Raw genomic sequence first — 20,134 nt, forward strand, 5'->3', positions numbered from 1 at the left:
TCTGCTCTGAGCTGGGGGTTTCTTTTGTTGGCTTTCCCTGTCGACATTTGCATATTTTAGACGGCAATTGGCTTTACCAGATCTATCTCAGTAGGCAGACGTATCTCAGTATAGAAATGTAAAAACACAGGGCTGGATTAATTTATTAGTGGGCCCCGGTTGACCCCCCTGTGTGTGTGTGAAAGAAGAGCGTGGGTTTCGATGATAACTACCATCGATGAGCTCTTCTTTTAGCTTCGACAGCTCCTTCCTCATCTCATCCAGGATGTCCTGAAACAAAAAAAAGAAACTTTCAACCTTTCAACATTGTCACCTTTCAACACGAAGATGATAAATGTCCCCCAGAGAAGAGACACACTTGTCTCTCAACCTCCCACTCCACTGGATGTGGTCACGTGACACCCAGGCCCTGTCGGGACCTGGCACCAACGCACGTCTTGAGGTTTTTCTATGTTCACAAGTGGACAGCTCAAAGTTCGTCGGAATGCGTCAGATGTCACTTCCCCACTTCACATGCAAAATAAAAACAACCCATTGAAATCCATTGAACTATGCCTGAGATAATCCCAATGAAATGTCAACCGTTCATTGGTAAGAACAATTTAGTCATGAATAAAGTACATGGAGACCTCATGCCATTCAGTCATCTTAACTTATTATGAGGCATCCATTATTAACAACCCAGAGGATGGCGAAAAACAACAACAAACAAACTCCAAATTACTATCAAGTTTATTGTCAGATTATTGGAATGTGTGTTAAATCTTGAACTCAACTAAGAGCAAACTATTATCACAATTCACAGATAGACTGAGAGCTACAACGAGCTGCAGTGCTTCCAGGAGGGAAGTCACCAAAACATCCATCCAATAGGATTAAAGAGGAGGGACACTTTGCTTCTTCTTTCTAGACTAGAAAACTTTTCATAGATTTTTCCGAAAATCACCAAACATTACCATTAGATTACGCCTCGTTCACAGATAATCTCTGCATAACATTTGAGAAAATGTATCAATAGCAAAAGATAATTGATTTAGTAAAAAGCAATCACTGGGGAAATTTCTATTAGTTTTTTGTATTTTTTTTTGCCGCGTTCATCTGTAGTTCAATTCAATTGACTTCATTTTATTTTGTATAGCCCAGGTTCACAAATCCTCATTGGGCTTTACCATCTGTACACATCTGCTCATCATTTTATAAAACTTATCTTTTAAAAGACAGAAACCTCCACTTCAGTAGCACTCACACACACACACACACCAATTTTTAAAGTTTTATTGCTCGTTATATTCTGAACTTTTATACAGAGGGGTTTGTTCATATGCCCTTCATGATTTATAGAACATTTGATTCCTAGAAATATGGAGTATTCTCTGATTTATGGAATGATACAAAGATATGAAGAATTCCCTCTGTAAAAACCATTGACTCTCATATGCCAAACAAAATTAAACAATAATTATGAACCATATTTGCATATTAAAAATGTAAAGTTGGACATATATTTTTCCTTGAATGAAGTAAGTAATGAACTGGAAAAGTTTCATGGTGAAATTAATAAAAATGTTCATCTGTAGAAGTAAAGGAAACACCCCTCAAGTGTAACATGGAAACAATGAAGCGGTCACCCACCTGTTTCAACCTGTCATAGTCGACGGCTTCTGTTGGCACACCGTTGGCAGTTAGGGATGCAGAGGGTGTCGTGGTGGATTTAGGTCTGTGAGGAGGGATGAAGAGATGCAAAAGGGACTCAGCGGAGGAGACGAGGAAAAGGAGACGGGACATCAAAAAAGTAAATGCACATATCTGACTGTGACTCGTTTGCTTGCCTCGACTGAAAACAAACAGAGTATATGTGACTACGCCAACGCAGAGAAATGGGATTTCATAATTTTCTGCCAAAAAACAATAACCCTGAAAATCAACCATGGTCATCACCACAGCCGGAGTTACTTGCTGGGGCATCCAATTAAAAAAAAATATTGAATTGATTCATTTTCATATTGTGTGCACATTAAAAAAAAAAGATGCGGCAAATTACTTTGCAGTGCAGACAGTTGTTGCCAATGTTGGAATAGCAAACTTTTCCTGCAGGATATTCTTCAGTATGGACGTGCAAGCACATTTGCAGAACAGCCAATAGGAATGCCTCATTATCTCTCTCTGTCTTTCTCTTTCTCTCTCTCTCAGAAAGTACCAAAGTCTCTCTTCACAACCTAGATTTTTATAAATCAATAAATAAAACGAAAACAGCCGAGAGGAGGTGCAGAAGTCTAGTTTCCTCTGAGACCATTGGAATTTAAAATATGCTGATAAGGATTTTTTTTTAAATGGCCCCCAACTTTCACTCAAGTGTAAACAACCACAACAACCGTGGATCACATGCTGAAGTTACTTTTAATGAGATGGAATCAAAAACACCCTACTGGTCTTGTGTATGTGCGTACACACACACACACACACACACACGGCAGGGGCCTTATCTGTGGGCGCCTGCTGGATGTTGCTGGATGGGCTCTGGCCCTACAATGATAATACTGTGCCAAGTCTCCTCTGCGCTGGGCGGGCACACATCTTCATGTGTTTGCGGGTATGATAGGGTGGGTGTTCAGTAGGTGACGCACACATTTGAATTTCCCTGTTTAAATGTAGTAAAAAAAGAAAAAAGAAAGTGCAGCAGGCAGAGGAGCATGCAAACACACTTTTAGATGTGATATAAAACTAGAAAAAGGATTTCCTTCTGAAAATGCGTTGGAATGCTAAAATCAGAAAGCTTGAAGCTGAAATGTTAAAAGAAATAGCTGAAGATTGCTGTAAATTGCTGAACATACCAAAAAGGGGAACTTCCTGCTGAAAAGTGTTGAAGAACAAAAACATTGACCTGAACTGCTGAAAATCCATGCAGTAGAAATGTATAATTGAAAAAGATGGAAGTAAAACTCTATCATCTAAATAATTAAAGATATGAATCACAATCCAAGAAATGAGAGAGAGGGAAAAATTCAGACAGAAGAGAGAAAGAGAAATAAAGTGAGAGAGAGGGAGAAACCAGGGCACCAGGGTGAAGGGTAGACGAGATCTTAAGACTATGAGTGGATTTTCTACCAAACCATTTAAAACCCTGTAAAAACATGATCAAATCACCAAAATACTATTATCAATAGAGCCGAACGAGTTGATGTGTTTGTTATGTTTGTGGAGTAAATGTGACCTGAGCAACTCTGTTTCTCCTCTGATCTCTCTATAAAGACACATGTTCCGGTTCACGCGCGTGCTCGTGGCCGCTCGTGCGCGTACACATAGACATACACAGTCAGCAGCCTGCAGTTGTCTGTGTGGCCCACAATGTCATATACTGTAAATGAGAATCTGTGTGTCTGTCAAACTGCACTAATTAGAACAACTGTGTGCTTCCAACATCAAAGGTAGAGGAAACCTTTTAATGCTGAAGTATTCCAACTAATAAAGAAGGGAAGAACAATAGTTGGACTGCTGATGCAGACTGACACCGCTGCAGTAAAATGAGAGGTTTTCTAAAGGGACTCGGAAACACTACTGCTTTTGTCCACAGGGACCGCCAAACAAACACAAAATAAAACCCCTCTCGCCGTACCTTTAACTAGATGTGAACAGCCGACTGTCCCCCAAAGTTTGGGGAAACCACAATTAAGAATGTTCGTAGAATGGCCATTGTGGTTCTGATGCATCCTTTCAACGCCCAGTGAAACCAGTAGCATTGATAGCCGCTTAGCTAAGCGTGCTGCTACCCTGACTCCTCGTCATTCTGCTTTAAGCAGGGTGTCTGACGTACAGCCAGCGTGCACATGAAGGTGACGTAAGCTTTAGTGATGTTAGCCAGCGCAGAACGGTCCCCAGCAGTGCATCATGCTAAAGCTAGCCAACGCTAGTGCTTTAATATGGCAGACGTTTAGTAGCATCGCTGCTAGCCATTCACCTGACTGTACTTTTTAAAATAATGTACTTTAAGTGCAATAATACAGAAGGAATATCTAGAAATGTGGGAGATACCTTACCTTCCAATAACCGGAGATTTGCTACCGTTCATGGTGTTTGTTCTTTCCCACGGCTTTCTGGGCATGTCTGGAGAAAAATTAAACGAGAACACGGCAGAGATATAAACACCAAACTCCTCTTACCAAAAGCCATGAAGTTCAGCTATTCAGTAACGTGGATCGTACAAGTTAACTTCCAATAACCACAGAGGGGAAATGTTAATAGATTTATTTATAGTAACATGGATGCTTGTCGGCCGTATTATGAAGATGCATATTAATTCCTGTTTCTCTCCTCAGAGGGTTGACTGCCTCTTACACTCACCTGGTGTGCTACAGGCTGACACTTTAGGGGTTGTGTTGATCTCGCCCTCCTCCTGTTGGGCAGACAGACAGAGTTCAAAGGTCAAACATAAGATCAGGAAGAGTTTCTACACAGACTGGAAAGAGCAAATCTTTAAGAGGGCAGCAAACAGCCTAGAGGGAGTGAAAGACTCTTGTCTGTGTTTAAGCAGTAATGCTAACACACAGCTAGCTTTTAGCTTTGCTTCAATTCAAACTTAAAGCATCAAGACTAAATATGTGTACTAATGTATCAAATATAGAAAAAAAAGGTAATAAGTAATAAAGTGGCAATAAATGTCCCTAATAACACCAATCATTTATTTCTACAGTTGTGAAAACCTACAGCTAATAGATTCACTCAGCAATTGTATCCTTTCGAGAAAAAAAGTTTTTACTTTTTTAATTTTAACCAGACATTCAAAATATGCACCGTGAAAATAAAAAAAAGATCCTTGAGGTGTCGAATTACAGACTAGGTCCAGAATTCATTTAAACCAATGTAACTCGACACTTCATGCAGATTAAAAGCCTACGAAGAAGTTTCCGGTTTCATTAACATTTGCTTCAAATTAATGATTTTTTTAAAGCAGGAAGGGGTAAGTTACTGGAATCCCTGAGCGAATGAAAACAGACATTGGACTAAAATATTATCAAATAATAAAGGCCAGATTTTCTATGCAGTTCAGGTTTTTCAAATAATAAGGTATGTGAACGTGGTCGATTGAGTCCTGGAATGTGGCATGCAGACTCACACACACGGGATACAGCGCTGAGGGATTGTGGACTGCAGGAATGTTGTGAATGCGGCACGCGCTGTAAAGCCGGGACACACTGAGAGAACCCGTGCGTGTGTGTGTGTGTGTGTTTTTCGCCACACAGACGAGTCATTGTGCCATCCAGCTGTGAGTGGCGATGTTATGTGCAGCTTGGAACACAGGACCCAAACGCCGTCAACGATGGAAAAGCAACTTTTATTGCTAAACAGGATTCCAAAACAGGATTCCAAAAAACCAGGATACAAAACATGCACACAAGATCTTCCACGATCTAGACAAGACGAACCGACAAAGGGGAATGACATGAACAGGACTTAAATACAGAGGGCTGGTGCAGGTGATTGGACACAGGAGGAAACAATCAGGAACAGGGCAGACAATCACAGGGACAGGAAGTGAAGAGAAACAGAGGACACGAGAGACAAGGACTTCAAAATAAGACAGGAAACACGAAACAACACTACAGATCCTGACATAACCCCCCCCCTCAAGGGGCGGATTCCAGACGACCCAACACAGTCCCCCAGGGTGGGTGGAGGGGAGCCGGAGGCGGGACCAAAAGCCTGGCAGAAGAAGTCCGGGGGACGGGCCGGAGGACGACCACCAGGAGGACTGACCTGCTCCGGAGGACGGGCAGGAGGACGGCCACCAGAAGGACTGACCTGCTCCGGAGGACGGGCAGGAGGACGACCACCAGGAGGACTGACCTGCTCCGGGGGATGGGTAGAAGGGCGACCACCAGGCGGACGGAAGGGCTCTGGGGGACGGGCTGAAGGACGGCCACCAGGCGGACGGAAGGGCTCCGGGGGACGGGCAGGAGGATGGCCACCAGGCACATAGACCTGCTCCGGGGAACGGGCAGAAGGGCGACCACCAGGCGGACGGGCTGAAGGACTGCCACCAGGCAGATAGACCTGCTCCGGGGGACGGGCAGAAGGGCGACCACCAGGTGAACAGACGGGCTCCGGGGGAACCCCAGGAACAGAAGCCGGAAGCGGCCATGGTGGCGACCGAACACAGGGAGCCTGAGTCGGCCGGGGCGGCGACGTGACCCGGGGAACCGGGGTCTGCCGGGGCGGCGACGTGACCCGGGGAACCAGGGGCGGCCGGGGCGCCGACGGGACACGGGGAGCTGGGATCGGCCGGGGCGCCGACGGGACACGGGGAGCTGGGATCGGCCGGGGCGCCGACGGGACACGAGGAGCTGGGGTCGGCCGGGTCGCCGACGGGACACGAGGAGCTGGGGTCGGCCGGGGTGCCGACGGGACACAGGGAGCTGGGGTCGGCCGGGGCGCCGACGGGACACGAGGAGCTGGGATCGGCTGGGGCGCCGACAGGACACGAGGAGCGGGGGTCAGCCGGGGCGCCGACAGGACACGGGGAGCTGGAGTCGGCCGGGGCGCCGACAGGACACGAGGAGCTGGGATCGGCCGAGGCGCCGACGGGACAGGAGGAGCTGGGGTCGGCCGGGGCGCCGACGGAACACGAGGAGCTGGGGTCGGCCGGGGCGCCAACAGAACACAGGGAGCTGGGGTCGGCCGGGGCGCCGACGGGACACGAGGAGCTGGGATCGGCCGGGGTGCCGACAGGACACGAGGAGCGGGGGTCGGCCGGGGCGCCGACAGGACACGGGGAGCTGGAGTCGGCCGGGGCGCCGACAGGACACGAGGAGCTGGGGTCGGCCGGGACGCCGACAGGACACGGGGAGCTGGAGTCGGCCGGGGCGCCGACAGGACACGAGGAGCTGGGATCGGCTGAGGCGCCGACGGGACACGGGGAGCTGGAGTCGGCCGGGGCGACGACGGGACAGCATCGGCAGGAACCGGCGGGGACTGCGGCCGAAGCAGGACCCTGTCTAACGCCTGGAGGGACTCCATCATGTCCCGGAAAGCGTCCTGGGACAAGGCAAAGGAAGCAAGGGCCGGCCGGAAGTCCAATAGGTCCCAGGAAGTTGGGGTTGGCCGGAACACGGAGGCGGCAACAGGAACAGGCGAGGGCTGCAGCACGGAGGCGACTGCGGGAACCGGAGTAGTCTGCGGCACAGAGGCGGCAGCCGGAACCCTCCACCGACGCGGTCCGGAGGTTTGCGCCCCCCACTCCGGGGCTGGGCCTGCGTGACCTCTGCCACTGGGGCTACGAGCCCAACGGGTCCCTTTGAAGGGGTCTGGTGCCGAGACCCTATGGGGGTTGTAGTTCCCCTTCTGCAGGCTACGAGGGCCCCCATAGGCCAAGCGGGTCCCTTCGAATGGGTTTGGTGCCGAGACCCTATGGGGGTTGTAGTTCCCCTTCTGGAGGCTACGAGGGCCCCCATAGGCCAAGCGGGTCCCTTCGAAGGGGTTGTAGGCTGGGTCCATCTTTGGTCGGTTCGTTCTGTTATGTGCAGCTTGGAACACAGGACCCAAACGCCGTCAACGATGGAAAAGCAACTTTTATTGCTAAACAGGATTCCAAAACAGGATTCCAAAAAACCAGGATACAAAACATGCACACAAGATCTTCCACGATCTAGACAAGACGAACCGACAAAGGGGAATGACATGAACAGGACTTAAATACAGAGGGCTGGTGCAGGTGATTGGACACAGGAGGAAACAATCAGGAACAGGGCAGACAATCACAGGGACAGGAAGTGAAGAGAAACAGAGGACACGAGAGACAAGGACTTCAAAATAAGACAGGAAACACGAAACAACACTACAGATCCTGACAGGCGAGTACTGGTGTTTGTGACCTGGATCAGATAAAACGTAGATGCGAGAGACATGACTGTCTCCGATGGTGCTTACCGATCTCTGGTCGGGTTCAGGTGACGAGCCCTTGTCTGCGATTCTTCTCCTGTAAGATATGACGTCCAGATAAAGCGAGGATAGGTTTAATAATAAGTTGCAGTGAAGCCTCTATATTTCATTTATTTGACTGCAAAGAATTTCATATCCAGAGCACAATATCAGTGATTGGTTGTGTTGAAGCTGACAACAATAAGCAACGTGACTCTACCTCCTGGCCAATAGAGCGCTCATCTCTTCCATGAGCCCTCCTCCTCCAGGCACAGGGCCGTTGCCTCTGGTTTCAGATTTGGCTCCCGCGGCTCCTACGGCTCCCAGCATGGCCGCCGCCAAAGCCGCCCCTGCATCGTCACTCTGAAGAGATACAAGCCACACCTCTCGTGAGACACAAACGTTATCGAGTTCTTTACAATTGTCCGGATATAAGAATTGAAAACATACCATTGGTCTGTTCATTTAACATCAGAAAAGCCATAATTATTTCTAGATGTATTTTCTCGTATTATAACACATGCAGACAGTCTGAGATGAGAAGTGACAGATGGTGGACTGGTGTGTGTGTGATCATGTGTGAACATGGTGTGTGTGCATGAATGTTTCAATGACAGTGACTCAGTGTGATTATGTATGCAGATAGTGAGTGTGTGTGTGTGTGTGTGTTTTTCTGATAATAAAGAACATATAGCTGAATAGGAAAATGTAATTGTGTGTGTGCACGTGCAGCTAATCACCTTAATAAATGTATAATGACGTGTATGGGACAGACATGTAGAGTGTGAATGTTTGGGTTGTCACCGATCAAACAACCAATGAGGCGGTCTCACCCTTTGCACTTTGCGCAGCTTGGCCCCGGCCAGGGCAGCGGCCAGGCCCGAGAAAGGATGGTCCTCTGCGGGGGAGAACAGTCCGGCGGGAAGCGGGGGTGCCGGGGGAGGGAGCGGGGCTCCCGAAGGAGGAGGCAGACCTGGTGGAGGAGGAGGGGGGGTCCCACCTGGAGTCAGCGTTGGGGGGAGCGGGGGAGGCGGGGGCGGGGGTGGGTGGCCGGTCGTCGGGGTGGTGGCCGGGGAGGTCACAGTGGAGCCAGGTGGCAAGGGCAGAGGAGGGGGAGGGGCGACAGCGGGTGACCCCGGGGTCTGCGCCACTTCTGTTGGGGAATGGGAAGGTGGCGATTGGCACACACAGAAATGGAAAAATTTAATTCGAACTGTCACTCTTTTTGGAAAAGCATAACATGTTTTGAACTGTAACAAAATAAAGGGACAGTTATCTTAAAGGGACAGTCATCCCCAAAAATCATGAATACACATTTTCTAGATCACTTTGGTGAAACTGCTCACGCCTTCAAGGTCTGTGGGTTACATGGAGAGACCGGTTCACGATTGATCTTTAACTCTGACACAGGGTGTGCCAGCTCGTTACTAATACTGCAGCACTTGCTAAACTTGCTACTTGCTAACTGGCTGGCAGGATCAATCTCAATTTGTATTTGTAAACGATGAAGCCTTGTGGAACGTTAATTACGGAGTTCCACAAGGTTCTGTGCTTGGACCAATTTTATTTACCTTATACTGTATATGCTTCCTGTGGGCAACATTATCAGGAAACACTCCATAAACTTTCATTGCTATGCAGATGATACTCAATTATATCTATCGATCAAACCAGAGGAGACCAACCAGCTCGCTAAAATACAAGAATGTCTTAAAGACATAAAAACATAGATGACCTGCAACTTCCTGATGTTAAACTCAGACAAAACTGAAAAAAGTTATTTTACCCGGCCCTGAACACCTCAGAGATCAATTATCTGGTGATGTGGTTTCTCGAGATGGCATTGCCCTGGCATCCAACACCACTGTAAAGAATCTCTGTGTTATCTTTAACCGGGACTTGTCCTTTAACTCCCACGTTAAGCAAATCTTAAGGACTGCATTTTTTCATCTACGTAACATTTCAAAAATCAGGCACATCTTGTCTCAAAAAGATGTAGAAAAGCTGGTTCATGCGTTTGTTACTTCCAGACTAGATTACTCCTTATTATCAGGCTGCTCTAATAAGTCTCTTAAATCCTTCCAGTTAATGCAGAATGCTGCAGCTAGTGTACTAAGAAAAGAGATCAAATTACTCCTGTATTAGCTGCTCTGCACTGGATCCCTGTAAAATCAAGAATCACATTTATTAATTATTTTACTACTTCTTAAGGAGCTTGTAGTACCATATTGCCCCACTAGAGAGCTGCGCACACTAAATGCGGGTCTTCTAGAGTCCTAAAAAGTAGGATGGGAGCCAGAGCCTTCAGTTATCAAGTTCCTCTTTTATGGAACCAGCTTCCACTTTCAGTCCGGGAGACAGACACAGTCACTTCATTTAAGAATAGACTTAAGACTTTCCTGTTTGATAGTGCTTATAGTTAGGGCTGAATCAGGTTTGCCCTGGTCGAGCCCCTAGATATGCTGCTATAGGCTTATAGGCTGCTGGGGGATGTTTTAGGATACATCCATCCATCCATCCATTATCACCCGCTTATCCGGGGTCGGGTCGCGGTGGCAGCAGGTTCAGCAAGCCGACCCAGGCTTCCCTCTCACCCACAATACTTTCCAGCTCATTCTGGGGGATCCCGCTGCGTTCCAAGGCCAGCCGGGAGATATAATCCCTCCAGCGTGTCCTCGGTCTTCACCGGGGCCTCCTACCAGTTGGACGTGCCCGGAAAACCTCTAATGGGAGGTGTCCGGGAGGCATCCTGACTGGATGCCCGAACCACCTCAGCTGACTCCTTTCGACACGAAGGAGCAGCGACTTGACTCCAAGCTCCCCCCTGATGTCCGAGCTCCTTACCCTATCTCTAAGGCTGAGCCCGGCCACCCTACGGAGGAAGCTCATTTCGGCCGCTTGTATCCGAGATCTCGTTCTTTCGGTCACGACCCAGAGTTCGTGACCATAGGTGAGGGTTGGAACGTAGACCAGTAAATGGAGAGCTTTGCCTTCCGGCTCAGCTCCGTCTTCACCTAGACGGACCGGTAAAGCGCCTGTTTTACTGCTGCAGCCGCACCGATCCGCCTATCGATCTCCCGCTCCACCTTACCCTCACTCATGAACAAGACCCCGAGATACTTGAACTCCTTCGCTTGGGGTAGGCAGTTTGCCCCCACCTGGAGGGAGCAATCCGCCGGTTTCCGGCAGAGCACCATGGCCTCAGATTTGGAGGTGCTAACTCTCATCCCTGCCGCTTCGCACTCGGCTGCAAAACGCCCCAGTGAATGCTGGAGGTCAAGGTCCGAGGAGGCAAACAGGACCACATCATCGGCGAACAGCAGTGAGGCGATCACGAGACTCCCGAACCAGATCCTCTCCATCCCCTGGCTGCGCCTAGATATCCTGTCCATGAAGGTCACAAACAGGACCGGTGATAAAGGGCAGCCCTGGCGGAGGCCAACACCCACCGGGAACGTGTATGACTTACTACCGAGGAGATGAACACAGCTCCTACTGCATGCGTACAGAGACCGGATGGCCCGTGCCAACGGGTCCGGCACCCCATACTCCCGCAGCACCCCCCACAAAAACCCCAGAGGGACACGGTCGAAAGCCTTCACCAGGTCTACAAAGTACGTGTAAACTGGTTGGGCAAACTCCCAGGACCCCTCCAGTAATCTTGCGAGGTTAAAGAGCTGGTCCACTGTTCCACGACCGGCACGGAATCCGCACTGTTCGCCTTGAATCCGAGGTTCAACAAGCGGTCGGAGCCTCCTTTCCAGCACCCTGGCATAAGCTTTTCCCGGGAGGCTGAGCAGTGTGATACCACGATAGTTCGAGCACACTCTCCGGTCCCCCTTCTTGAAGATGGGAACCACCACCCCGGTCTGCCAGTCCATGGGCACTGTTCCCGACCCCCATGCGACACTGAAAAGGCGTGTCAGCCAAGACAGCCCAACAATGTCCAGCGCTTTCAGCATCTCAGGGCGGATCTCATCCACCCCTGGCGCCTTGCCACCAAGGAGCTTTTTGACTACCTTAGCGACCTCTGCCAGGGATATGGGTGAAACCACCCCAAAGTCTTCTGGCACTGCCCCCTCTCCGGGGGACATGTTGGCCGGGTTTAGGAGTTCCTCAAAGTGCTCTTTCCATCGCCCGACGATGTCCCCAGTCCGGGTCAGCAGTTCCCCCCCCCTGCTGAGAACAGCCTGGGGTAGACCCTGCTTTCCCTTCCTGAGCCGTCGGATGGTTTGCCAGAACTTCTCCATGGCCTCGCCGAACTCCTCCCATGCCCGAGTTTTAGCCTCCGCGACCATCGCAGCTGCAGCCCTTCTGGCCCGCCGGTACCCGTCAGCTGCTTCAGGAGACCCCTGGGCCAGCCAGGCCCGAAAGGCCTCCTTCTTCAGTTTGACGGCTTCCCTCACCCCCGGTGTCCACCACCGGGTTCTCGGGTTGCCGCCACGACAGGCACCGATGACCTTCCGGCCACAGCCCCAAGCAGCCGCGTCCACAATAGAGGCTTTGAACAAGGTCCACTCGGATTCCATGTCCCCAGTCTCCCTCGGGATTTGTGAGAAGTTCTTCCGGAGGTGGGAGTTGAAGACCTCCCGGATAGGATCCTCTGCCAGACGTTCCCAGTTCACCCTCACTACACGTTTGGGCTTGCCAGGTCTTTCTAGCCGACTCCCCCACCATCTGATCCAACTCACCACCAGGTGGTAATCAGTTGACAGCTCTGCTCCTCTCTTCACCCGAGTGTCCAAGACATACGGCCGCAGATCAGATGATACGATTACAAAGTCGATCATTAATCTCCGGCCTAAGGTGTTCTGGTACCAGGTACACTTATGAGCCACCTTATGTTCGAACATGGTGTTCGTTATGGACAAACTGTGGCTAGCACAGAAGTCCAACAACAAAACACCATTCGGGTTCAGATCGGGCAAGCCGTTCCTCCCAATCACGCCCCGCCAGGTTTCTCTGTCATTGCCCACGTGAGCGTTGAAGTCTCCCAGGAGAACTATGGAGTCAGCGGGCGGCGCCCTTTCCAGGACCCCTTCTCTAGGAGCTTGGTTCCAGAGCCCATGCTGTGCGTGGAGGTGAGCCCATCTAGCTGGTACCGCTCCACCTCCTGCACCAGCTCTGGCTCTTTCCCCGCTAGTGAGGTGACGTTCCACGTCCCTAGAGCTAGTCTATGCCGCCGGCGATCGGCCCGCCCAGGTCTCCCGCCTGGCCCGCCGCCCGGTCTACATAGCACCCAACCCCGATAATTCTCCCTGCGGGTGGTGGGTCCACAGGGTGACTGTTACAAAAGCTGTATAGAACCAGGAAGAAATATAAGAAAATTGTGCTCAGTCGCTTCACTGTTTTTTTTGCAGTTATCAAAAAAGAGTAGATGTTCTGAATGGGACAATGCCCAATTAAGCCCTTGCTTAATACATTCTGACATGACGAACATCTAAGTCACGTGACGGATCAGCTGTCAGCGTCTTTACCGCCTATATTTATTTTCTGTCACGGTTCCCTGATAAAAGCAGCATAAACACGTCTGAGGGTTTTAAAAAATAAATGCTTTAGAAACAGAAGATCTACATTTGAGTATGTTGCTAACCAAATCAAACTATTTTTAGGAAATTCAATATTTGTTTCTTTATACCAAAATTAATACTTTGGGATTTTATTAAGGCACTCAAATAGTTCCCCTCAGTATAGTGGAGGCCGGTGTGTGGCGTCTTAATTCGTTTTTAATTGTGACGTTTCAATATTAAAATTTGCTTTGACATTTAAAAGGAAACACGGAGAGTGATCCACTGGTGTCTCGTTCAAAAGCGAGGTGCATGAGCAAGGCAGCATGGGAGAGACAAGGCGGAGAGAGTCAGAGAGAGAGAGGACTGGAGGCCTTACCCTGGGGCTGGGGTGTACAGGAGGAGCCCCTCTGAGGCAGATGGGCCTCTGGGCCTGTGTCCAGCTCCCCCGGCCCCGACAGGCCCAGGCCCACGGGCAGGAAGAGGTGCTCGGCAGAGGTGGCGGCTGCAATGGCGGCAGGGGTTGCTGTGGAGGGAGAGGGCACACCAGGAGCCTGGGATGAGGAGGGGGGAGACAAGACGAAGGAGGAAGACGGAGGAGGGGCCACAGGGGAGGGGAGAGGGGGTGGGGTGGGCGGGGGAGGCGGGGTAGGGCAGGCAACGCCGAAAGGGGTGTGTCCGTGCAGGATGGTCACAGGCGACGGCGCGGGGAACATGGGTGGGCCGTTGGGGGCCGGCGAGGGCGGCTTCTGGGTAAGAGGTGAGGGCGCCGCGATAGGCACGAGCGGCCGCGGACCTGTGGCCTTCCCCGGGGGGCTGCTTATCATGACGGGCGGCGAGGGTGGCAGGGGTGTGAAGTTGCACGCCGACCACACCACAGACTTGGCCGGGGGAGGCGGGGCAGGGGCCGGAGCGGGGGTAGTGGGTTGGGCTTGCGGAAAAGCCTGCTGCCGCCTTGGGATGGTGGCGTAATGAGGCAGGACCGGGTGGAAGGCGGAGCTGAGCGAGGTGGCAAAGCGGGAGGCCGAGTGCCTCAGAGGCGGGGTCGGGGGAGCGGTGGAGGAGCGCGACAACGTCCCGGGTGCTGGGTAGGCGGGAGCGGACAGGGACGCGGCTGCCGAGGACGTCCCTCTGTACTCCTGAGTGAACAGGGTGCTTTCGAAGGCTATAGGTGAGCCACGCAGACAGACACAACAGTGGTCAAGGACAAAGACAGGCCAGAAGGGGAAGGAGTGGCGGAATAGGAAGGAATAGCAGTCGACATGCACACAGGAGGGAAAAACAGCAGGTCCGGAGAGAGAGAGAAGGAAGGAAGGAGGGAGGGGAGGAAAAAAAGAGAAGGGGGCAGATGAAGCAGGAAAAAAACAGCACAGAGCTACACCAAAGTTTTATTCTAGGTTGTGTGTACATTCTCGGGCTGAGGTGACGCTACTGCGTTAGTGGACAGGTGTTAGCACCATTGACACAGCCAGAGACACAAAGTCCTTCATTTGTCCTTTGTGAGAGAAGAGGAGGGGACAAACAGACTGAGGAGCAGGAGGTCACCATGTAACCATGTAGCGCACACACACACACACACACACACGCACGCACGAACGCACGCACACACACACACACACATAGAAGAGTAACACAGTAGATGTCATCAAGCAAAGTCATATAGAGACTCAGTACAGAAAAGGCCCAGCATGCACCAGTTCTTTGAACGTGCATTGCAACAAAGTAAGTGTTCCAGTTCAAATGGAGAACAACTCTGGAGCCAAAGACAAATTCCGCAATGAAATAAACATCAGTAATGTAAATATCTGACTTGTGTCTCTGTGTCTTTATCTCTGCGTCTCTGTATCTTGGGTTCTGGTTTCTGTGTCTCTGTCCGTGGTCTCTGTAAACTTATAAACCAACTTGTGGCTTGTCTTCTGGTGACACCATCAGGTCAAACCTTAGGTTTGTCCAACACTTTGGTTCATGAGCAAAGACTCATGACATTCCCATCACCCTCCGCTGCTCTTGGCGTTCAGCGCTAATGAGCAAACACTGGCCTGCTACCGCACTGAGCTTGGACTAAGACAGTGTTGTTGGGTTACCAGGGTCGGGTTCTCACGAGTCATCTCCCAGAGGGATGAATAATTGAAGCTTTGTTCGGTTTCGTCTACAGTCCCTCTGTTAGTTTGAACCCTTCCTGTCTAAAAGGTGTTCATGATGTGGCTATTCCTTTTTATAATCACGCTGCACCCATCTCTCTACTTCACAGGTCTCAATGGTAGTTAATACCTTTCTTTTTAAGGGGTTTATGAGGAGTGGGAGGGAGGTGATGTGGTGTGGTGATTTTGTCTTTTGTGTCTCTTCTAGCTGAGGCCAGGCCTCTAACTCATGAACTAATTACCTTGATTGTGACAAGCGCTTAGCATAGCCTGGGCGCTGTTGTGCGGGGCTGCCATTTTTTGTTTGTGCGTGGAGGGTGTTGGGTTGTTAATCCTCCGCTCGTCTTCTGCTCCACTTCCCTGTACTTACACTTTTCTGCAGTCCTTATTCCCAATACCACACTATGCAAATTACTGAATTTGATTAGAACCAAACCATGACGCTGACCTGGTATTCTTTTTATCTTCTGCAGAACCCGTGAGGAATCAGCTGAGGTTTTACCCAAAACCATTTGGTTTAGAACCAGGGTTTTTCTAGGGTTCTTTGCATGACTGAGGGGTACAATAAGAACTATTATCATCCTTATAACCCTTTTTGGAGGAAAGAGTTCTTCAAGATCCTCCCAGTGCACACACCCACAACAACTGGGATTGTGAACCATTATTGTTCAGCCTCCTCCTCCTCCTCCTCCTCTTCCTCCGTGTGACTTCTGTTTCTCCCAGTGGAGCATTCTGACAGCTCACGCTGCATTTACCATTTATCCTCTCTAACAGGAGTCAATGCTCATTCCAACTTCCACTCCACGCACAAAATGTCATCTCTCTTTCATCAACCTAGAATTGCCTCTTCATGCTTTAGTTCTTACGATGACCTTTTCCATACTTTTTCATCACTACTACCTCCCCCCATTTCCCTCTTCTTTCTTTCTTTCTCTCTCTCTCTCCCCCATCTCTCTATAGCTCTGGGTGGGTCATGAAACTCAGAGGCCCCCGGGCTGTTCCACAACTCACGATCAGAAAAACACAGGATTACACAGAGCTGTACCTCAGCCAGACTCCTCGACATCAAAAACACTTTAAACATAAAAAAAAAAAGCAGATCCACATTAAAAATGTTTTTTTTAAAGTATAAATATATAATTTGTTTTAATAAACATTAAAAAATGGTGGTATCAATTGACAATTTCTTTATATTAATAAATCTAACACTGAAACAAATATATATCTGTGGCTGTCAATGGATTGTCATAAGCTCGAACGAAATTATTTATTTTCAGAAGTGCTGTCGGTGTTTTTTAAACCTACTGTAGGATAGAATGTATACTTAAACAATCTGCACATGGTGAAGCGTTAGATACACACTACTGTGCTGGTGGGAGAGTGTGTGTGGGTAAAGCCATACGCTTACAATGCTAATTAGCCATTTTCAGCCAACTGAAGTGCAAAATATGGAAGAATTGTCAAACATTACAAAAACAAAGATTGATCTTGACAACACGACTGCTGTGAGGTCAGTGAAGGGAATCCACGACACCTGACCCATTAAGGGGACGCAGCCACAGAGCGCAGCATTCACAGAGCGCAGCATTCACAGCTACTGAGACACTTCTACCCGACATTAGCAGCAAGCACTTGACTCACTGACATCAGTGTTACAGTATCATTCGTTTAAAAGACACACTCACACACACACAGTTATCTGGAAGAGAGAAGCAGTGCTATGAAGCGTTAAACGTTGAATCGCAGGCTCACATCAAACCCAACAGACTCATATGATCAAACAGCGCGTGTGTGTGTTTATATTTTACTTATTGGTTCATTTGGTAGGGACAGTGCACACCAATAAAACATTATGTGTGTGAGAGCAGATGCCTATGTGTGTTAAGTGTATGACATTTTTTCACAAACACACACACCTGGGGGGTCTCAGCAGCCTTCTCCCTGATGGTGTATTTTTAGCCTGTGAGTAACACCGCTGAACTGCGTCTGCCTGTGTATGCATGCGTGTGCTGACGGGCTGAGCGCTGCACTGAAGCGTGCCGCACAGCGCCGCCTCCCCTACTGACCCAGTCCTTGAAACCAGAGAGCTCGTATCCCCTTTCTATCACACGAACCCCAAAAAACAACCGATCCGTGACATCTCTACTTTATAGCCGCCGTCTGTGTTCCACCTGTGGTTCCGCCTGTGGTTCCGCCTCCTCTCTGTGGCAAGCGCAAATTATATTGGACTGAAGATGTTTTACACAGCTTTTTGTCGAGTCCACGAAGGGTGGGGGGGGGGGGGGGGGGGCAATTGGCAATTGTTCCTGAACTAAAGATTGTTTTGGACGGATTTGCAATCATAGTTTCCCTTTTCCTATACCACCACTAATTACCATCTTCATTAGGCTTTTTTGGACATGTGTGCTTGCCGGCGGTGTTTGTTCATGTTCACCGCCCCCTTGTGGCCCAGTGCCTCAGCAATCTGTTCACAGCACCTATCCGGCCTGTGGGCACTGTAGCTTAGCGCTAACAGAGGGAGCTAACAATGCAAGCACTAGGAAACGCAAAGGAGACGGAGGAGCTGCTGTATACTCCTCCAAATGCGTGGTGGCTTTTTTGGGGGGCTTTTTTTTGCACGGTGAGAGAAGAGCTCTCTTTGCTATGTGAGCCGAAACAATTGCAGCTTCAAGCAGCGACAAGTGGTGGTTTACTAGACCAAGAGAAGGGCATGACACTCTGAGCGGATGCTAATGTCCCCGACTTGAAGCTCCCCTCCAAGGGAACATAAAGATGAACTGAACTAAAATCAAGGATTATTAAGAAGGCAAGCCAACATGCAAGTACAAGTTCAACTCGCTGTGTCCCAACTCCCTGCTGTGTTCTTCATCCCACCAGGTTTTTAGGGTATGTGGTGTGGTCACAGTTCACACTGTCAAAATCCTTAGATTTTTTTGAGAGTGTTGATAATCCATACTATTCTCTCACAATGCAATGCACAAAGGGTAGCGGAAGATCCACGTCCAATGGAAGAAACGTGTGTCAAATGGAGTAATTGAATTGGCTGTCTCAGGTTCAAGTGTGATTAACATTGGAGCATGTGTATACTAAGATTGATACATACTAATACATGTAACTGATGCGTAGTAGAGTGTGTACTGTATACAGTTGGGATGCAGTATAGAATTGGGACACACTGGAATTCAACTCATAGGAGCCCACGTCAAACACACACAAGAAAGCTTCTCTGGAGACAACCTGTTTAGATCTAATGTTCAGTAGCAAGACAATGTTAAACATCACATACTAGGAATCAGAAGAAATAACGCACATCTGCAGTCCAACTGTCTCGTTATTGGCCTTTGAAAACTCAAAGTGTACATGAGCAGGAAACCAAGGGCGTCACTCACCGGCGTTGGAGATGCGTCTTCCTCTCTCCCAGTCCTGCTGCTCTCTGTCCAACTGCTCCTGCTGCTCCCTCTCTGCCTTCTCCCTCTCCATCAGCTCACGCTCGCTGCGCTCCTGCTGCTCCAGGCGCTCCCGCTCCGCCTGTGCCTCGCGCTCCGCCTGTGCCTCGCGCTCCGCCTGTGCCTCGCGCTCCACCTGCGCCTCCCGCTCCAGAAGCTCCCGCTCCAAACGCTCCTGTGCATCGCGCTCCAGGCGCTCTTGCTCTTGACGCTCCCTCTCCTGACGCTCGCGCTCCTGATGCTCCCGTTCCAGCTCCTTCTGCCTCTGCAGGTCCTGGAGCTGCCTGGGTGAGGAGAGGGAGAGGAAACGGGAGAGGAGAGGAGAGGAAACAAGAGGAGAGGAGAATAAACATTGATGCAAAATTCAGATATTAATAGTTGGGGGGATGGGTGGACACAATCTTTCAGTAAAGATGAGCAGAGCAAGTAAAAAGGAGCAAATTAGTGTTTTTTAACGTTAATAATCTTGAAGTGTGGCATGTTCAGGGAGCTTAGTTTTTTGATGCACACTGTGGCTGCAGGCCCGGGTTGGACCACTAGGTGTCAGCAGAAGGCAGCGCTAGTAGGACCACTAGCGCTGCTGTGTGTTGTGTAACTGCAGCAGCAACAGGAGGGGGGAGGAGGGGTGCATGTGAGCAGTGTGCGAGAGTGTGTTCCCATGTGTGGGTCCCATGTGAAAATGACAAAATGTGAAAGAGAGAGGCAGCCATTTCCAATTTCTGAGGTTTGATGAAATAACTGTAGAGCACCCCTCCCCAGTGTCAAACTATACAATTAAAATTAGTCTAAATAAAGACACCAACAAACAACATGTCGACAAATACATAAATATGAATATATTGTCATACATTTCAACATATGAAATATATGAACAGATTGACTGTCGTGAGTTGCATTGGCTGTAAATGAGCGAGTGTTACGTTCATGAATTGCTCGAGCAAGGAGAGTGATGGTGGGAACTTGAGCTAAATGCCAACGTGCACTTTTTCTGTGACACACACACACACATACACCAGGTTTTCTGCCTTCACCCGTCCTGTTAGGCTGACAGCTGAGTCACAGCTAAAAGTTGATCATCAGCATAAATGTTGCTTAATGTAAACACTCCCTCTCCCCTTCGGTGACACAC

At 49.5% G+C, this 20,134-nt stretch overlaps 1 protein-coding gene across 1 annotated transcript in view; it reads right to left on the bottom strand.

The window, feature by feature from the left end:
• The window catches only part of enah (ENAH actin regulator), a 154,440-nt gene that overhangs the window by 3,294 nt on the left and 131,012 nt on the right, over positions 1–20,134 (bottom strand). The window contains exons 5-13 of the mRNA XM_034526953.1: positions 18,949–19,289; positions 13,798–13,944; positions 8,745–9,064; positions 8,132–8,274; positions 7,921–7,969; positions 4,339–4,390; positions 4,035–4,101; positions 1,633–1,717; positions 213–270 (exon numbers count right to left, since the gene is read on the bottom strand). Of these exons, the coding sequence (XP_034382844.1) occupies positions 213–270; positions 1,633–1,717; positions 4,035–4,101; positions 4,339–4,390; positions 7,921–7,969; positions 8,132–8,274; positions 8,745–9,064; positions 13,798–13,944; positions 18,949–19,289 (1,262 nt within the window). The remainder of the gene's footprint in view (positions 1–212; positions 271–1,632; positions 1,718–4,034; positions 4,102–4,338; positions 4,391–7,920; positions 7,970–8,131; positions 8,275–8,744; positions 9,065–13,797; positions 13,945–18,948; positions 19,290–20,134) is intronic.

Source organism: Cyclopterus lumpus, chromosome 24 (genome assembly GCF_009769545.1).
Source record: "Cyclopterus lumpus isolate fCycLum1 chromosome 24, fCycLum1.pri, whole genome shotgun sequence".
Taxonomy (NCBI): Eukaryota; Metazoa; Chordata; class Actinopteri; order Perciformes; family Cyclopteridae; genus Cyclopterus; species Cyclopterus lumpus.